The sequence below is a fragment of the Chaetodon auriga genome, chromosome 11 (assembly GCF_051107435.1).
Source record: "Chaetodon auriga isolate fChaAug3 chromosome 11, fChaAug3.hap1, whole genome shotgun sequence".
Taxonomy (NCBI): domain Eukaryota; kingdom Metazoa; phylum Chordata; class Actinopteri; order Chaetodontiformes; family Chaetodontidae; genus Chaetodon; species Chaetodon auriga.
In genome coordinates, this window is record NC_135084.1 from 24,659,780 (window position 1) to 24,672,500 (window position 12,721).

At 45.3% G+C, this 12,721-nt stretch overlaps 1 protein-coding gene across 1 annotated transcript; it reads left to right on the forward strand.

Moving 5' to 3' along the window:
• The first annotated feature begins 612 nt into the window (after nt 1-612).
• On the forward strand, nt 613-12,147 carry opn4a (opsin 4a (melanopsin)). Its single transcript, XM_076742702.1, has 10 exons — nt 613-749; nt 2,658-2,791; nt 4,267-4,470; nt 5,713-5,884; nt 6,009-6,185; nt 6,391-6,498; nt 7,190-7,385; nt 7,521-7,685; nt 8,435-8,494; nt 8,741-12,147. The coding sequence occupies exons 1-10, from the start codon at nt 613-615 to the stop codon at nt 8,903-8,905; spliced, it is 1,518 nt and encodes a 505-aa protein (XP_076598817.1). The 3' UTR covers nt 8,906-12,147.
• The last annotated feature ends 574 nt before the right edge of the window (nt 12,148-12,721 follow it).

The following is a 12,721-nucleotide window of genomic DNA, read 5'->3' on the forward strand; positions in this document are numbered from 1 at the left end:
ACATGCGGCTTTTCTGACCGACCTCCACCTCTGATTAGCCGTGCCTGATATTTCTGCTGGCAGCGGAGTAATTTATGCCGTTAACGTGCAGGATGAAGAGATCTGAGACGCAGCAGAGAGACGGCGCTCAGTAATTACAGACAGTGATGTACAGCACGTGGAGATATTAGTCTTTCAGGAGGCATTAAGGCCTCTAGTTGGTGATTAGTGAAGTGAAGAAGGTTTTTCACGGCGTAGAATGACAATGTCATCGATATAAAGGACTTTTTAATCTCTACTTATACTTTCATGTCACTTCAGCTTTAAAGCAGCAATCAAACGAGATTCTTTTTTTCCTCTGAAAGACTCAAAAACACAGAAAGCTGAGTGGATTTCACTGCACTGAACTTCTGTTGGTTCTGCTCATTTCAAACACCAGAACATGTTGCATCATCAGGCGTCGTTCTGAGCCGCAGATCGACGAGGTCGAAGGTCAATCAGACAGCAGAACGCTGAGCGGACAGTTCGGAGAAGATGTTCTGTGACAATACTTTTATCCTCTGTCAACAACAAAAAGACATCCACCTGACCTGACCTGCGTGTGTCATTTCCTGTTTTGTCCTCCAGGTGGCGATGGCGCCAGAGCCCCCCCACCCCTTCCCCACAGTGGACGTGCCCGACCACGCCCACTACACCATCGGCTCCGTCATCCTCGCCATCGGCATCACCGGCATGGTCGGCAACTTCCTGGTCATATACGCCTTCTGCAGGTGGGGCAACTTCCTGTGGCCAAATATGGTCGTGCTGTCAGAAAGTCAGAAAGTGCAACTTCCTAAAATGACTGAAACACACAATAAAAGACACGCTGTGAATTTGAATTTTCATACTGAACTTATGATTATTTAACAGTAATGCCAAGGTTGGTTGAAATTTTAAATCATGAAATGCTTCAGAACAGCCTTTAAGTCTGAATCCAAAGTAAAACTTTTCCTTTTTTTGCTTTCTGAGATTCAGAATTTTTTTTTTTTAGCAAATTTTAGATTCAACTTCAACATTCAAGCAGAATTTAAGAAGAACTGTTGGTGAGCAGAATCCTCAGAGGGCTGTTCACGAAGAACAGATGATCAAAGACGCAGATCTGGACACGCGCTGTCATCTGCACTGGTGACATCATCTGGAGCGTAATGATGGAGGGGGTGGAGGCGCGAGGTCCCGCCCACACACCTGCAGGGCTGTTGTCAATCATAGTGTCTCACCCCCTTCTTGTATCTTCAAATAACCAATCAAAACCCGCCTGCTCACATGAAGGGGGCAGAGTTTATGACCTGTACAGCGGCCGGCCACCAGGGGGCGATGGTCTCATGAACAATGACATGGTAACATTAATATCAGGTCAGAGTGAGCCACAGTACACACACGTTCATTCATGCACCTGCCTAAACACACCTGTGCTCAGGTATGGAGCCTGGAGACAGTCCGTGGTGAAAGTGAGCAGACTTTTATTCTGAAAGAGACAGGAAGCCAGTGAAGGTGGTAATCCGCTCAGGATGAGAGGAAGGCTTGAAAGAGTTTGTCCAGACCCACAGCAGACAGAATTTTGGAGATTCTTCTCACGCACATGATGGAAAATCAGAATTACGAGATGCAGAAATGCAGGAAATTACGAGCGAGTGTTTTCGGTCCTTCTCCGTAATCCCATCAAATGTGTCTTAAGTGTTTTGTTTTGCTGTTGTAGAGGCCGAACGTCAGTCTGCACAAGCTGAAACCATTTAGTTTGATTTCTTCCTGGTGTTGACGATAAGACAAGATAATCCTCAAATGGAGACACATTAGGTTTGGTCTCAGCTGCGGATTTGAGGTGGAAACAATAATTGTTCCGCTGTGGCCTGAGAGGAAACCGGTGTGATGTGATGGACGCAGCTGAGCAGTGAAGAGTCTTTCGAAGCTTTACGGACGGACGTTTAATCTCCCGCTGTGACGAGCGGAGGAACGTCCGCGCGCCTCCCATCGACCCCGTCTTTTATCTCGTCCTCTTGAACGCAGAGCGACACGTTTCCTGGACTCTTTTGATGAAGCTCCAGCACTTAAGATGAGTTCGACTCTTATCGATCGGAGCACTCACGGCACAGATATTGATCGTTCATCAGAATCAGAGCTGCTCTGTGATGGCTGCTCCATCGATTACAGCTTAAATTTAGAACTGAAGCCGCACTAAGTGATTTTTCCACGTCCTCGTCCTCACAAACACACTTCATGACTCGAACCTCAGAGCGTCCTCACACCTGCTGCTGCGGTCAGGAAGCACGTCACACTACGCGCCTCCTCCTCCTCCTCCTCCTCCTCCTCTCCCTCTCAGCTGCTCCTGCTTGTGGTTTGTGAGGCTGGAGGAGAAGATCTCTCTCCTCCATTTGTTGTTTTTGGCCTCCACGCCCCCGTATAGAAGTCTTGGTGTATTGTTGGATGAAGACGTCGTGCCTATGAACTAATCGTCGACCTTCTTCTTCACATGTTTTGGTCACATGGTTGAACCAGCTGTTAAAGACGTGAGCAGATCAGACGAGTTTGGCTCTGAATCAGATGTTACGTCCCGTTTCGCTGCTGGTCTTCCTCACTGACGTCCATTCAATGTGTGTGTGTGTGTGTGTGTGTGTGTGTGTGTGTGTGTGTGTGTGTTGCAGGAGTCGCAGCCTGCGGACGCCGGCCAACATGTTCATCATTAACCTGGCGATCACAGACCTGCTGATGTGCGTCACGCAGACGCCCATCTTCTTCACCACCAGCATGCACAAGAGGTGGATCTTTGGAGAGAAAGGTACCGACGGACAAGCAAACACTGGTCTCAGATCAGTTCACCAAACCACGAAGAGAAACTCCAGCGTGTTAACATTTAGTCGCTTCTGTTTTAGTGTTTGGCGGAGGTGGAAAGTAGCTGATTAACTCAAGTACTTAAGTACAAGTTTTAGGTACTTTACATCCTGCTACTTTCTGCTTCTACTAATGTTGTACTTTCTACTTCACCACCTGTAGCTGTTGCCAACTGCAGATAAACGGGGGGGGGGGGGGGGGGGGGGGGTGTCAGGAAGCTCATCCAGTGTCAGAAGACAAAAGACAAATCAGACATCATCAAATATCAGAAAATCAGATTTCAATGGCAGAAAAACTGAAGAAGCTACAGGAGACTTTGCAGATTAAGACTGACATGAATAAAACAGATGATAATCCTGTAAAATCTGATGACGTCGGCGGTTCTGGACCTGTTTGGTCAGATCCTCCAGGTTTAGAGACTCAGTTTAGCTCTGAACTTCTCACATGGGCTCATTTCTTCAAAGCTCAGTGTAAATTCCCTGAAAGGAAAAGATGCAGAAACCAAACTGAGAGCAGCAGAAAGCAGAAAACTCGGTGAACTGTTAGAATGAAGCAGCTTCTGTTTCCACGTGCTGCTCAGAAAGTGAAGGCTCTTCTTCTTCTCTCCCTCCTCCGCTTCTCATTTCCCGCCGTGAATGTGCGACCTGGTGAATCTGAGCTCTGAGAAAACAGCGAGGTGTTTGCGTTTGAGTCGATCCTCCTCCGTCTCCCCGGAGAGACGCTCCGAGGTCGTTTTAATATGACGGCGAGGCTTCGCTTTAATTCCCGGAGAGGAGAAAAGAGAGAAGGAGGCGCAGAGGAGGTGTTGATTTACTGCTTTTTACTCCTTTAATTTAAAGTCCTTCACTGAAGGTGAAAAACGACACTGCAAAAGCAAAGACCATCATTTCATGAGATCATCTAAAGTGTGTGTTTGTTAAAGGGTCACTTCACCCACATCACGGAAGACACACACACACACACACACACACACACACACACACACACACACACATCACGGAAGACAAAGAAGAGTCAAAGCCGATAAGAGGCCGTCACGTCTCGTCAAGTCCTTCAATGAGAACTTTACTCTCCGGAGCTGCAGAGTATTGATCGGGTTGACTTCTTCAGTGTCTGACTGTCAGTTAGCTGTCAGTCAGTCGGTCAGTTCACTGTGAGACGCACAGACGCACACAGTGACGTACACACAGATACCTGCGCTCTGGATGCTCGCGGGCTGCCCTGAAACTTTAAATCTCTGTCAGCCGATCGTTCAGAGATTGATCATGAATAAACTTCATGTTTTTTGGTTTTTTTCAGTCTCCATCCTTTCTTTTTCCCAACTGTTTTCAGCCCTCAAAGCATGGTGGGAACACACACACACACACACACACACACACACTCAGCCGAGCCTAACTGTGATCTTCTTCTGTCTGTCTTTAGGCTGCGAGCTGTACGCGTTCTGCGGCGCTCTCTTCGGGATCTGCTCCATGATCACGCTGACCGTCATCGCTGTCGACCGTTACTTCGTCATCACGCGACCTCTGACCTCCATCGGCATGCTGTCGCCTAAGCGGGCCCTCCTCATCCTCATGGCGGCGTGGGCCTACTCTCTGGGCTGGAGTCTGCCGCCGTTCTTCGGCTGGAGTGAGGACACACACACACACACACACACACACACACACACACACACACACTCTCTGCACTGCCCTCTGTTTGTTACCAGATAAAGTGTGATGTTGAGGTGATTTCGCCCACGCAGCCTGAAACTGCTGTATTTTAATCTGCTCTGTTCTGCCTCAAGGCTTTTTGTACATTTACCCTTCAAATCCCATTTATTATTAGTTCAGTTCAAGTTCACTCCCTGTTTCCTCACACACACACATACATGTGGGGTGTGTTTCTTCGTCTACTCACCTGGTTTTCATTGTGCTCAGCAGATGTTATCTCCCTCTATATTTTGCTGTAGATCATAATGTATGGAGGACAGAGAGCTCCCACAAGTCTCCGTCAGGCTGATGGAAAATATTTGCAGGCAGTTCAAATAATCAGTCATGAAGATGCAGCTCGTTTCTGTGATGTATGAGTCTGTGTTCTCAGGTTTTAGGAGGACTTTGTGTTCTCATGAGGGATGAAATGAAAGAAAACATTTCCTCAGGAATCTGATTCAGGACTTTATGGGTTCAGGTCTGGTGCAGGTGAATGTGGAGGACAGAGGTGAGACAGGCTCAGCGTTTGTTAACGTGCAGTATTTTTACTCTTTACACGCAAACTCTGACACAGATCAGCTCTGAGTGCTCATCACGTGTATCAAATACACCACGTACACACTGGTATCTAAAGTACTCCACGTACTACAGTATTTTCCTTGCTTTAGGGTTAGTACTCGTTATACTGGAAAGCTTAAAAACAAAGAGGAGGAAATGTTCAGAATCAGCTGTAGAGACAGTCGATCAATGAGAAACTGGATCAAAGTGCTGCAGGCTGCATTAACTCGTCACTCAGACCACAGCGATGGATCTCAGTGCTGCGTTCATGTTCAGGGGACAAACACACACAGAAGCAGCCGCAGAGACACAAACTGAGCTGAAATCAGGACAGACGCTGAAGACACAGCAGCTGCTTCACGTGTTTGTTGTTACTGTCAAACTGTTCACTCGGTTTAAGTGTAAATTCAAGGTATTTGTACTTTGAGTTCGCTTGACTGAAGCAGTACTGCGTTTGACCACATGTTGGGTGCAGGCAGAGGGGGGCGCTGTTTCACCACTTTGAGGACACTCAAATGGACGCTGCATGTCAGGAGGGCCACACGGGGGTCCAGGCTCCCCCTGCAGGATGGGACGCTGAAGCTCTCTCTCTCTCTCTCCCTCTCTCTCTCTCGCCCCTCAGGCGCCTACGTCCCGGAGGGCCTCCTCACTTCCTGTACGTGGGACTACATGACCTTTACCCCCTCGGTGCGAGCGTACACCATGCTGCTCTTCATCTTCGTCTTCTTCCTGCCACTCTTCATCATCATCTACTGCTACGTCTTCATCTTCCGTGCCATCCGCACCACCAACCAGTCAGTATTTGTGTGTGTGTGTGTGTGTGTGTGTGTGTGTGCTGTTGTCAGTGTGTTTTACTTCTCAGGACGAGCCTGCGGTAAATCGTTACGTCCTCACAGAAAGGCCTGTGATGCGTTTCAGGGCTGTGGGGAAGATTAACGGCAGCGTTCACAGTCACAGCAGCAGTCGGGACTCGGTGAAGAATTTCCACCGGCTGCAGAACGAGTGGAAGATGGCGAAGATCGCTCTGATCGTCATCCTGCTTTACGTCATCTCGTGGTCGCCGTACTCCAGCGTCGCTCTCACCGCCTTCGCCGGGTAAGACGGACCGTCGCCTGCAGCATCAGTAAAACCATGCTGCTGAAATGAGGTCGGCTTGTTTGGATCAGAAGAATTAAGATCTTTATCTTTAGTGGAAGGTCACCAGATAAACCAGAGGTTATTGATAAACCCGAGGTTATTGATTAAAAGCAGGTCAATACACAGATTTTACTGTTTGTGACATGTTGGATCATTTCTGCAGGTACGCAGACATGTTGACTCCCTACATGAACTCTGTGCCCGCCGTCATCGCCAAGGCCTCGGCCATCCACAACCCCATCATTTACGCCATCACTCACCCGAAATACAGGTAACACACACACACACACACACACACACTTGCTGACATGTTAGCACTTAATCAATATTTGGACCAGATTCATCCTCCAAATTAGTTTTTAAGGCCTTCAGGGGACAATAATTGATCGTCTGAGATCAGCTGGCTGTGCATTGGCTCCTGTTAGGTTTCCTTAATGAGTTGTACAGAAGGTTCATGTTCCTCCAGCTCACCTGTCTGCACTCACCTGTTTTCATCCTGCAGCTCAGTGAACCGTCACACTGTTCAACAGTGATCCAATCAGAGAGAGCACCACAAGTCAGCTGAACTAACCGCTGCTCGATTAACCCGAATGTTACCCGGGCTGAGGAGAAACACACACACACACACACACACACACACACACACACACACACAGGTTTGATGCAAGACATTTTAAATCTGCAGAATGAAAAGGAAAGATCTTACATAACTGCAGACATCTGTTCTGTGCCACAGCGTCACGCTGACCTTGAAAACAGAGAGAGCAGAATAAACTGACTCGTTCATAATGTGACATCAAATAAACACTTTTCAGTTTTACAAAGTTAAAGCTGTCCTGAAACTTTTTAAAGGGACAGTTCAACATTCTGGAAATCAGTCTGGTTTTTCTTTTGCTGTTATCACAGACAGCGAACTAACCACCGGCCGGAGTCAAACTCTTGATCCGTCTGTCTCCATCCAGGTTGGCGTTAGCCAAGTACATCCCGTGTCTCGGCGTCCTGCTCTGCGTTCGTCAGCGTGACCTCCGCTCGACCAGCAGCAGCTTCATGTCGACGCGTCGCTCCACGGTGACCAGCCAGACCTCCGACATCAGCAGCCAGCTCAGGAGGCAGAGCAACGGGAAGTCCCGCCTCTCCTCCGCCTCCGACAGCGAATCAGTAAGCTTGGATCCTTTTGAGCTGTGAACTCACTCTCAGTGATGTAAAACTGAACGCTGAAGCCGGAGAGGGAGATGCTTGGGTGTGTGTGTGTGTGTCCTCTGTGTGAATCAAAGTGTGTGTTTTCCTCTGCAGGGCTTAACAGACACCGAGGCTGATCTGTCCAGTATGGGCTCCAGACCCGCCAGCCGCCAGGTCTCCTGTGACATCAGCAGAGACACCGCCGAGCTCCCCGAATTCAAACCGTCCTCCAGCTTCAAGTCCAAGATGAAGAGCCACGACTCGGGCATCTTTGAAAAGGTAAGCCTCTGTCCTGATGATGATGATGATGATGATGATGATGATGATGATGATGTGCCACTTCTCAGCTCCACCTGTCCGTCCCCCTCGTGAAGCAGACTTTTACACCTGTTCACCTGAGGGCACTGCCTCCACACTGACTGATAACATCGTCTCTGCGCCGCGTAGCTCCAAACTCCACAGGTGTCTTTAACTGAGCAGAGCTTTGGGATGTTTTCAGCCAATCAGGGTCTTGAACAGCTGAAGGGGGTGAGGGCAGAAGTAAGAGAAGATTTGCACATTGAGGCTTTAAACGTTGTCCTGGACGACCTTCAGGCAGCATTAAAACAGCTGGAGGTGGATTAAAGCAGCGTGACGCCCACAGACTTCTCCTGTAGATTACGAACACTAAACTCAGGAGCCAGAGGGATCGGGGTTCGTTTCGGGGGTCAGCTGAAGCTGTTTTGTGTCTGTTAATCTGCTCAATGTGCTTTTCAGCTGGATCAGAAAATCCTCTTTTCCTTTTGATCTTAATCATTGACTCAGTTCTTTTAGGGGCGTATTAAAATTCTGGCTAATTGATCAGAGATGAGTTTGATGATGGTCCTCTGCTGTCCTGCCTGCTGATTAAAATCTAGTTTAAACTCTCTCTTGGCATTCAGTGTGACAGGAAGTGCTGAAGAGGAGGCCGACCATCATGGCTGCCGCTGCAGGATGCTGGTTAATCAGCAAGTTAATGATGGACTTACATCCTTTCGTTTCTCTTCCAGATGTCCTACGACACTGACGTCTCCTCAGGAGGAGTCAGTGAACGCAGCAGCATCCCGAATGTGAGTACAGTCCAACCATCTGCTCACTGGGCCCAATGAAGAGAACACAATAAATTACATAACCTCTGTTTTTCAATCTTCTCACTTAAAATAAAACAAATCTAATCGACAGTTAATCACATACTGCGTAGACGTTACATCAAAAAACAGGCTCAGAGCGCCCCCTAAAGGATGAAATGAGAGTTCATCTGAGAGTTACAGACAGTGAAATAAAATGATGAGATGATGAGTGTATTTTCCTGACAGGATTTTGCAGAGGGACACGTGATGAGAGGAACTCTTGGTCGAATCCCGAGCATCGTCATCACCTCGGAGTCCAGCCCCTTCCTTCCCATTGGACGAAAAGGTTCCTGCACAGCCCGCCCCAAGACAGCCAACAACAACAACAACACAAGGGCGGGGTCTGGATAGAGCCCCGCCCTCTCACCTGCAGCCCTCTGACAGCTCACTTCTGTCTAGAGTTCAAACACACAGACCTGAAGCTAGACGTCACATTTTAAATTTAGAAATACAAAAAATGGTCAGCAGAGGGGTCGAAGCCCAGATCAGAGTGGACGTGACGGCGTCTTGTAACATCAGATTTATTGATCTAGAAGTCAGAATTACTCCACAAATGTCAAAGAAAGGCTGAAAATCATACAGAAACATTTTGCCATATTAACTCTGTGTCTGGCCGTATAACTGGTATTTGTACCCCGCACGCCCACACAGGTGTGCTCAGTAATTCTGGCTGATTTGACCTCTGTGTTTCTGTAGATACAAACTAATAAGTTCAAAGTCTTTGCACAATTCAGAGATTCACCGAACCGGATCTCTGTGATGTTGGTTTGAAACGTGTTTTTGTTGCGTCCTCCACGCAGCTGCAAACCCCGTCGGACACGTTTCAGAAGCTGAGTGTTTTTCCTGCCTGGTTTTGTTAACTTTGGTCATTTTTCCTCGATATTTGTACTTCTACCACGTGTAAATAGGCTTCGTAGATAAACGGTTTACTCTTTTGTCTGTTTTAATTGTCTTCATTGTTGAGGAGTCTGCACAGGGTGTTTTATTTTGAAAATTTACTGGATTCTCTTCACTATTCCTGTGTCTGACTTCCTGTTTGGCTCCATCTGCTCTGTGCATATTAATGCGTCGTCCGTCGAAAAGAGACTTGGTGATAGAATGGCACGATCACCTCCGTCGGCGTAAGAGTGTCCACACAGTCCAGAGAAGAGCTTAAATCAGGCAAATTCAGCGAAACACCTGCGGCTGTATGAGCCCTGTGCCGCACCTTTAATGTTAAATGACAAGACGATGTAATATGAAATTGTTCTTTGTTGTACTGAAACCAAACAATTATCTACTTCTTTTGACTTTAAGTTTAACCCAAAGAAAATCTTCCTGCGCCTCATTTCTCGTCCCTGATAGATGATACAGACGGACAAAACGTAGAAAGAATGTCTCTTATCGTTAAAAAAATAAGTATTAATGTGATGATTGTATGAGATGGACAGTTTTTGCATCATGTGATTTTTCTACAAACCCTGTGGTTTCCTATTTGTGTCGTTGTTGTCTGTTGCTTTTGACTCATTTAGCTCAGTCCTGAGTCTGCAGAGTCATGTGACAGGAAGTTGTTCTGATTCTCTGGTAAAAAGCTGAAATACTATATTGAACCAAAATTTAAACCAACGCACAGCATGTAAACACGTTAGCATGCCTGGTGACTAGCGGACTGCCTACAGTAGTAACCCACTGTTACTTCCAAGGCAAAGGGCATTTAGTTAGCGTTAGCCCACATTATTGCGAACATTAGCAGCTCAGTCCTTCTTGTTTAGATTTGGGGATTTTTACACTCCAGCAACCGCAACCAAACTCCTAATCCAAGATACAAAAACGATTAACACAGAAGTCTTCAAGGAGCTGTGCAATATTTGGGAAAACCCCCTTTCAAATATATTTTTCTGCTCTTTTCCATCTACTTCCATCTACTGGATAATCTGGATTTGATGAGGATTTTCCAAAGTGTCAAACTGTTTGAATTAATTTCTCCGTTTGAAGTCTGAAAAGCCCTGCAGGCCTGCAAACGCACTTTCATTACTTTCAAGACGTTTTAAATGTTTTTAAAGGTTTCTCTGCAGTCTGGTGTTGTTCTGTGTCTGTTTTCTTTCTGTTTGTGTTTCTTTACTTTCCTTGTTGGAATATTTAAAGTGTTTGTGTTGCAGAAGGGCAGTGTAGTGGAATGTAATTGTTAGTGTTAGTACAGGGGCTGAAAAGGGACATAACTGTTGATTGTAGCTCAGCGACTGGTAAACCAGGGTCTGTGTAAAGTTATTTGTACATTCACCAAGAGTCTATTTGAATGTTTCTGTAAAATAACAGATGTGAAAAAACCTGATTAAACTGAAAAGTTCACTCAACTGAACCAAGCTGTTTTAGCTGCAAAGCTGAATCATTGGCTAAACGGTTTCATTGCTGTGTAGCTAAACTATTAGCTAAACAGAATGTTTTAGCTGTTAAAGTGAAGCATTAGTCAAGTGGAATTAAGCTAAATCATTAGCTAACCTTTACCAACATGTTCTAGGAGCTAAACGAGGCTGTTACCAAATCTGAAACGAGCAGTTTAAACTGCTAAACTGAATCATTAGCTAAACTGTTTAATTGCTGTGTAGCTAAACTATTAGCACCAAAACTGTTTTAGGTTTTAAAGTGAATGATTAGCCAAGTGGAATTAAGCTAAGTCATTAGCTAACCTTTATCAACATATTTTTGGAGTTAAACTGTTAACAAACCTGAAACAAACAAACAACAAACTGAACTGGAATTTCTCCTTCGGGGGACTAATAAAGGCATTCTGATTCTGAACCATTCGCTAAGTGGACTTAAGCTGTTTAACTTCTCATTGAAGTTATAGTCAAACTGAGTCTCTTAAGTCGTGTCGATGTGTTCATGTTGTTGGTGCTAATCTTTAGTGATACACATTGTTTAATGGCAAAATTAAAGCATTGACTAATTAAGATTAGCTAAACCATTCACTCAGCACCAAAACTGTGATTAAACTGAACCATCAGCCAAGTGGAACTAAGCTAACATATTAGCTAACCTTCGTCAAAATGCTTTAGGACTTAAACAAGGCTAATTTCTGAGTGAGCTGACCTTTAGCTAAACTAAAACAAACAGGTTTTAATTTCACCATCAGCTGCCCTTCATTAGGGCCGCTAAACTAAATCTTAGGCTAAACTGAACCGAATGCAACTGCTTCAGCTGTTTGAGATTAGCCCCGAACATATTCACAAACACACAACTTTCAAGCCGCTTCGACAGCTTTGTTCAGCATTTGGAGTTTTAAATCGTTTTTATATTCACTGACAGGTCTTCAAACCTTTAAAGCTTCTTTCTGAGGCCTCCAGTAACACAAACCCCTGATCATCCAAATGCACAGAGTTCAGCTGGGGGATAATGTGGCAGCAATATGATGCAGTAAATACAGATAGTGTTGAACATTCAGTACTGATACTGAACGTTAATGTAGGTGGTTGTTATATTAGTTCTTGTGTATTAAAGTTTCTGAAAAACTGATGTTTGATAGCAGGAAGATGATTTATTGTAGATTTGTCCTCCTGTTTACTTCACTGTTTCTGTTATTTATTATTCTTAATAAATATCTAATATTCACTGTACTCATTGTGGAACGCTGTTTGTGCCTTCATCACAGCAGAGACAGAAATTACTTTTTTAAAGTGACATACACACATAATGTGCATGTGACAATTTGCTGATTTGAAGTCAAATTTATCACTTTTATGCTTTGGTTTTTGAACAGATTAAATTAATGGGATATATTGCATTAAGTGAGCTTTAGAGTGTTATGAGGTGTTACCTTTGCACAGAGTCAGTCCAGCTGTTTCCCTGCTTCCTGTCCTGATGCCAAACTAAGTTAACTGGCTGCTAGCTGGAGCTCGATGCTGGCTCGATCCTCTCATTTAACTCTACCAGAAAGTGAATAAATATATTCCCAAAATGTCAAACTATTCCTTTTAGTGGGCCTATAAGATCTGAACAGTCCAACAACAACAGCAGGACGCAGCACGAGGCTCCCGTCCATTACTCCTTCACACATTTATGACAAAAACACTATTCTCATCAAACTGAGCTGTGAAAAGGATGCGGGTGAAATGTGATTTTCACTTCATTTTAATTCTTTGAATCAGACTCGTACTTAATTCACTGATGTTTGATAAATAAGTTTCCATT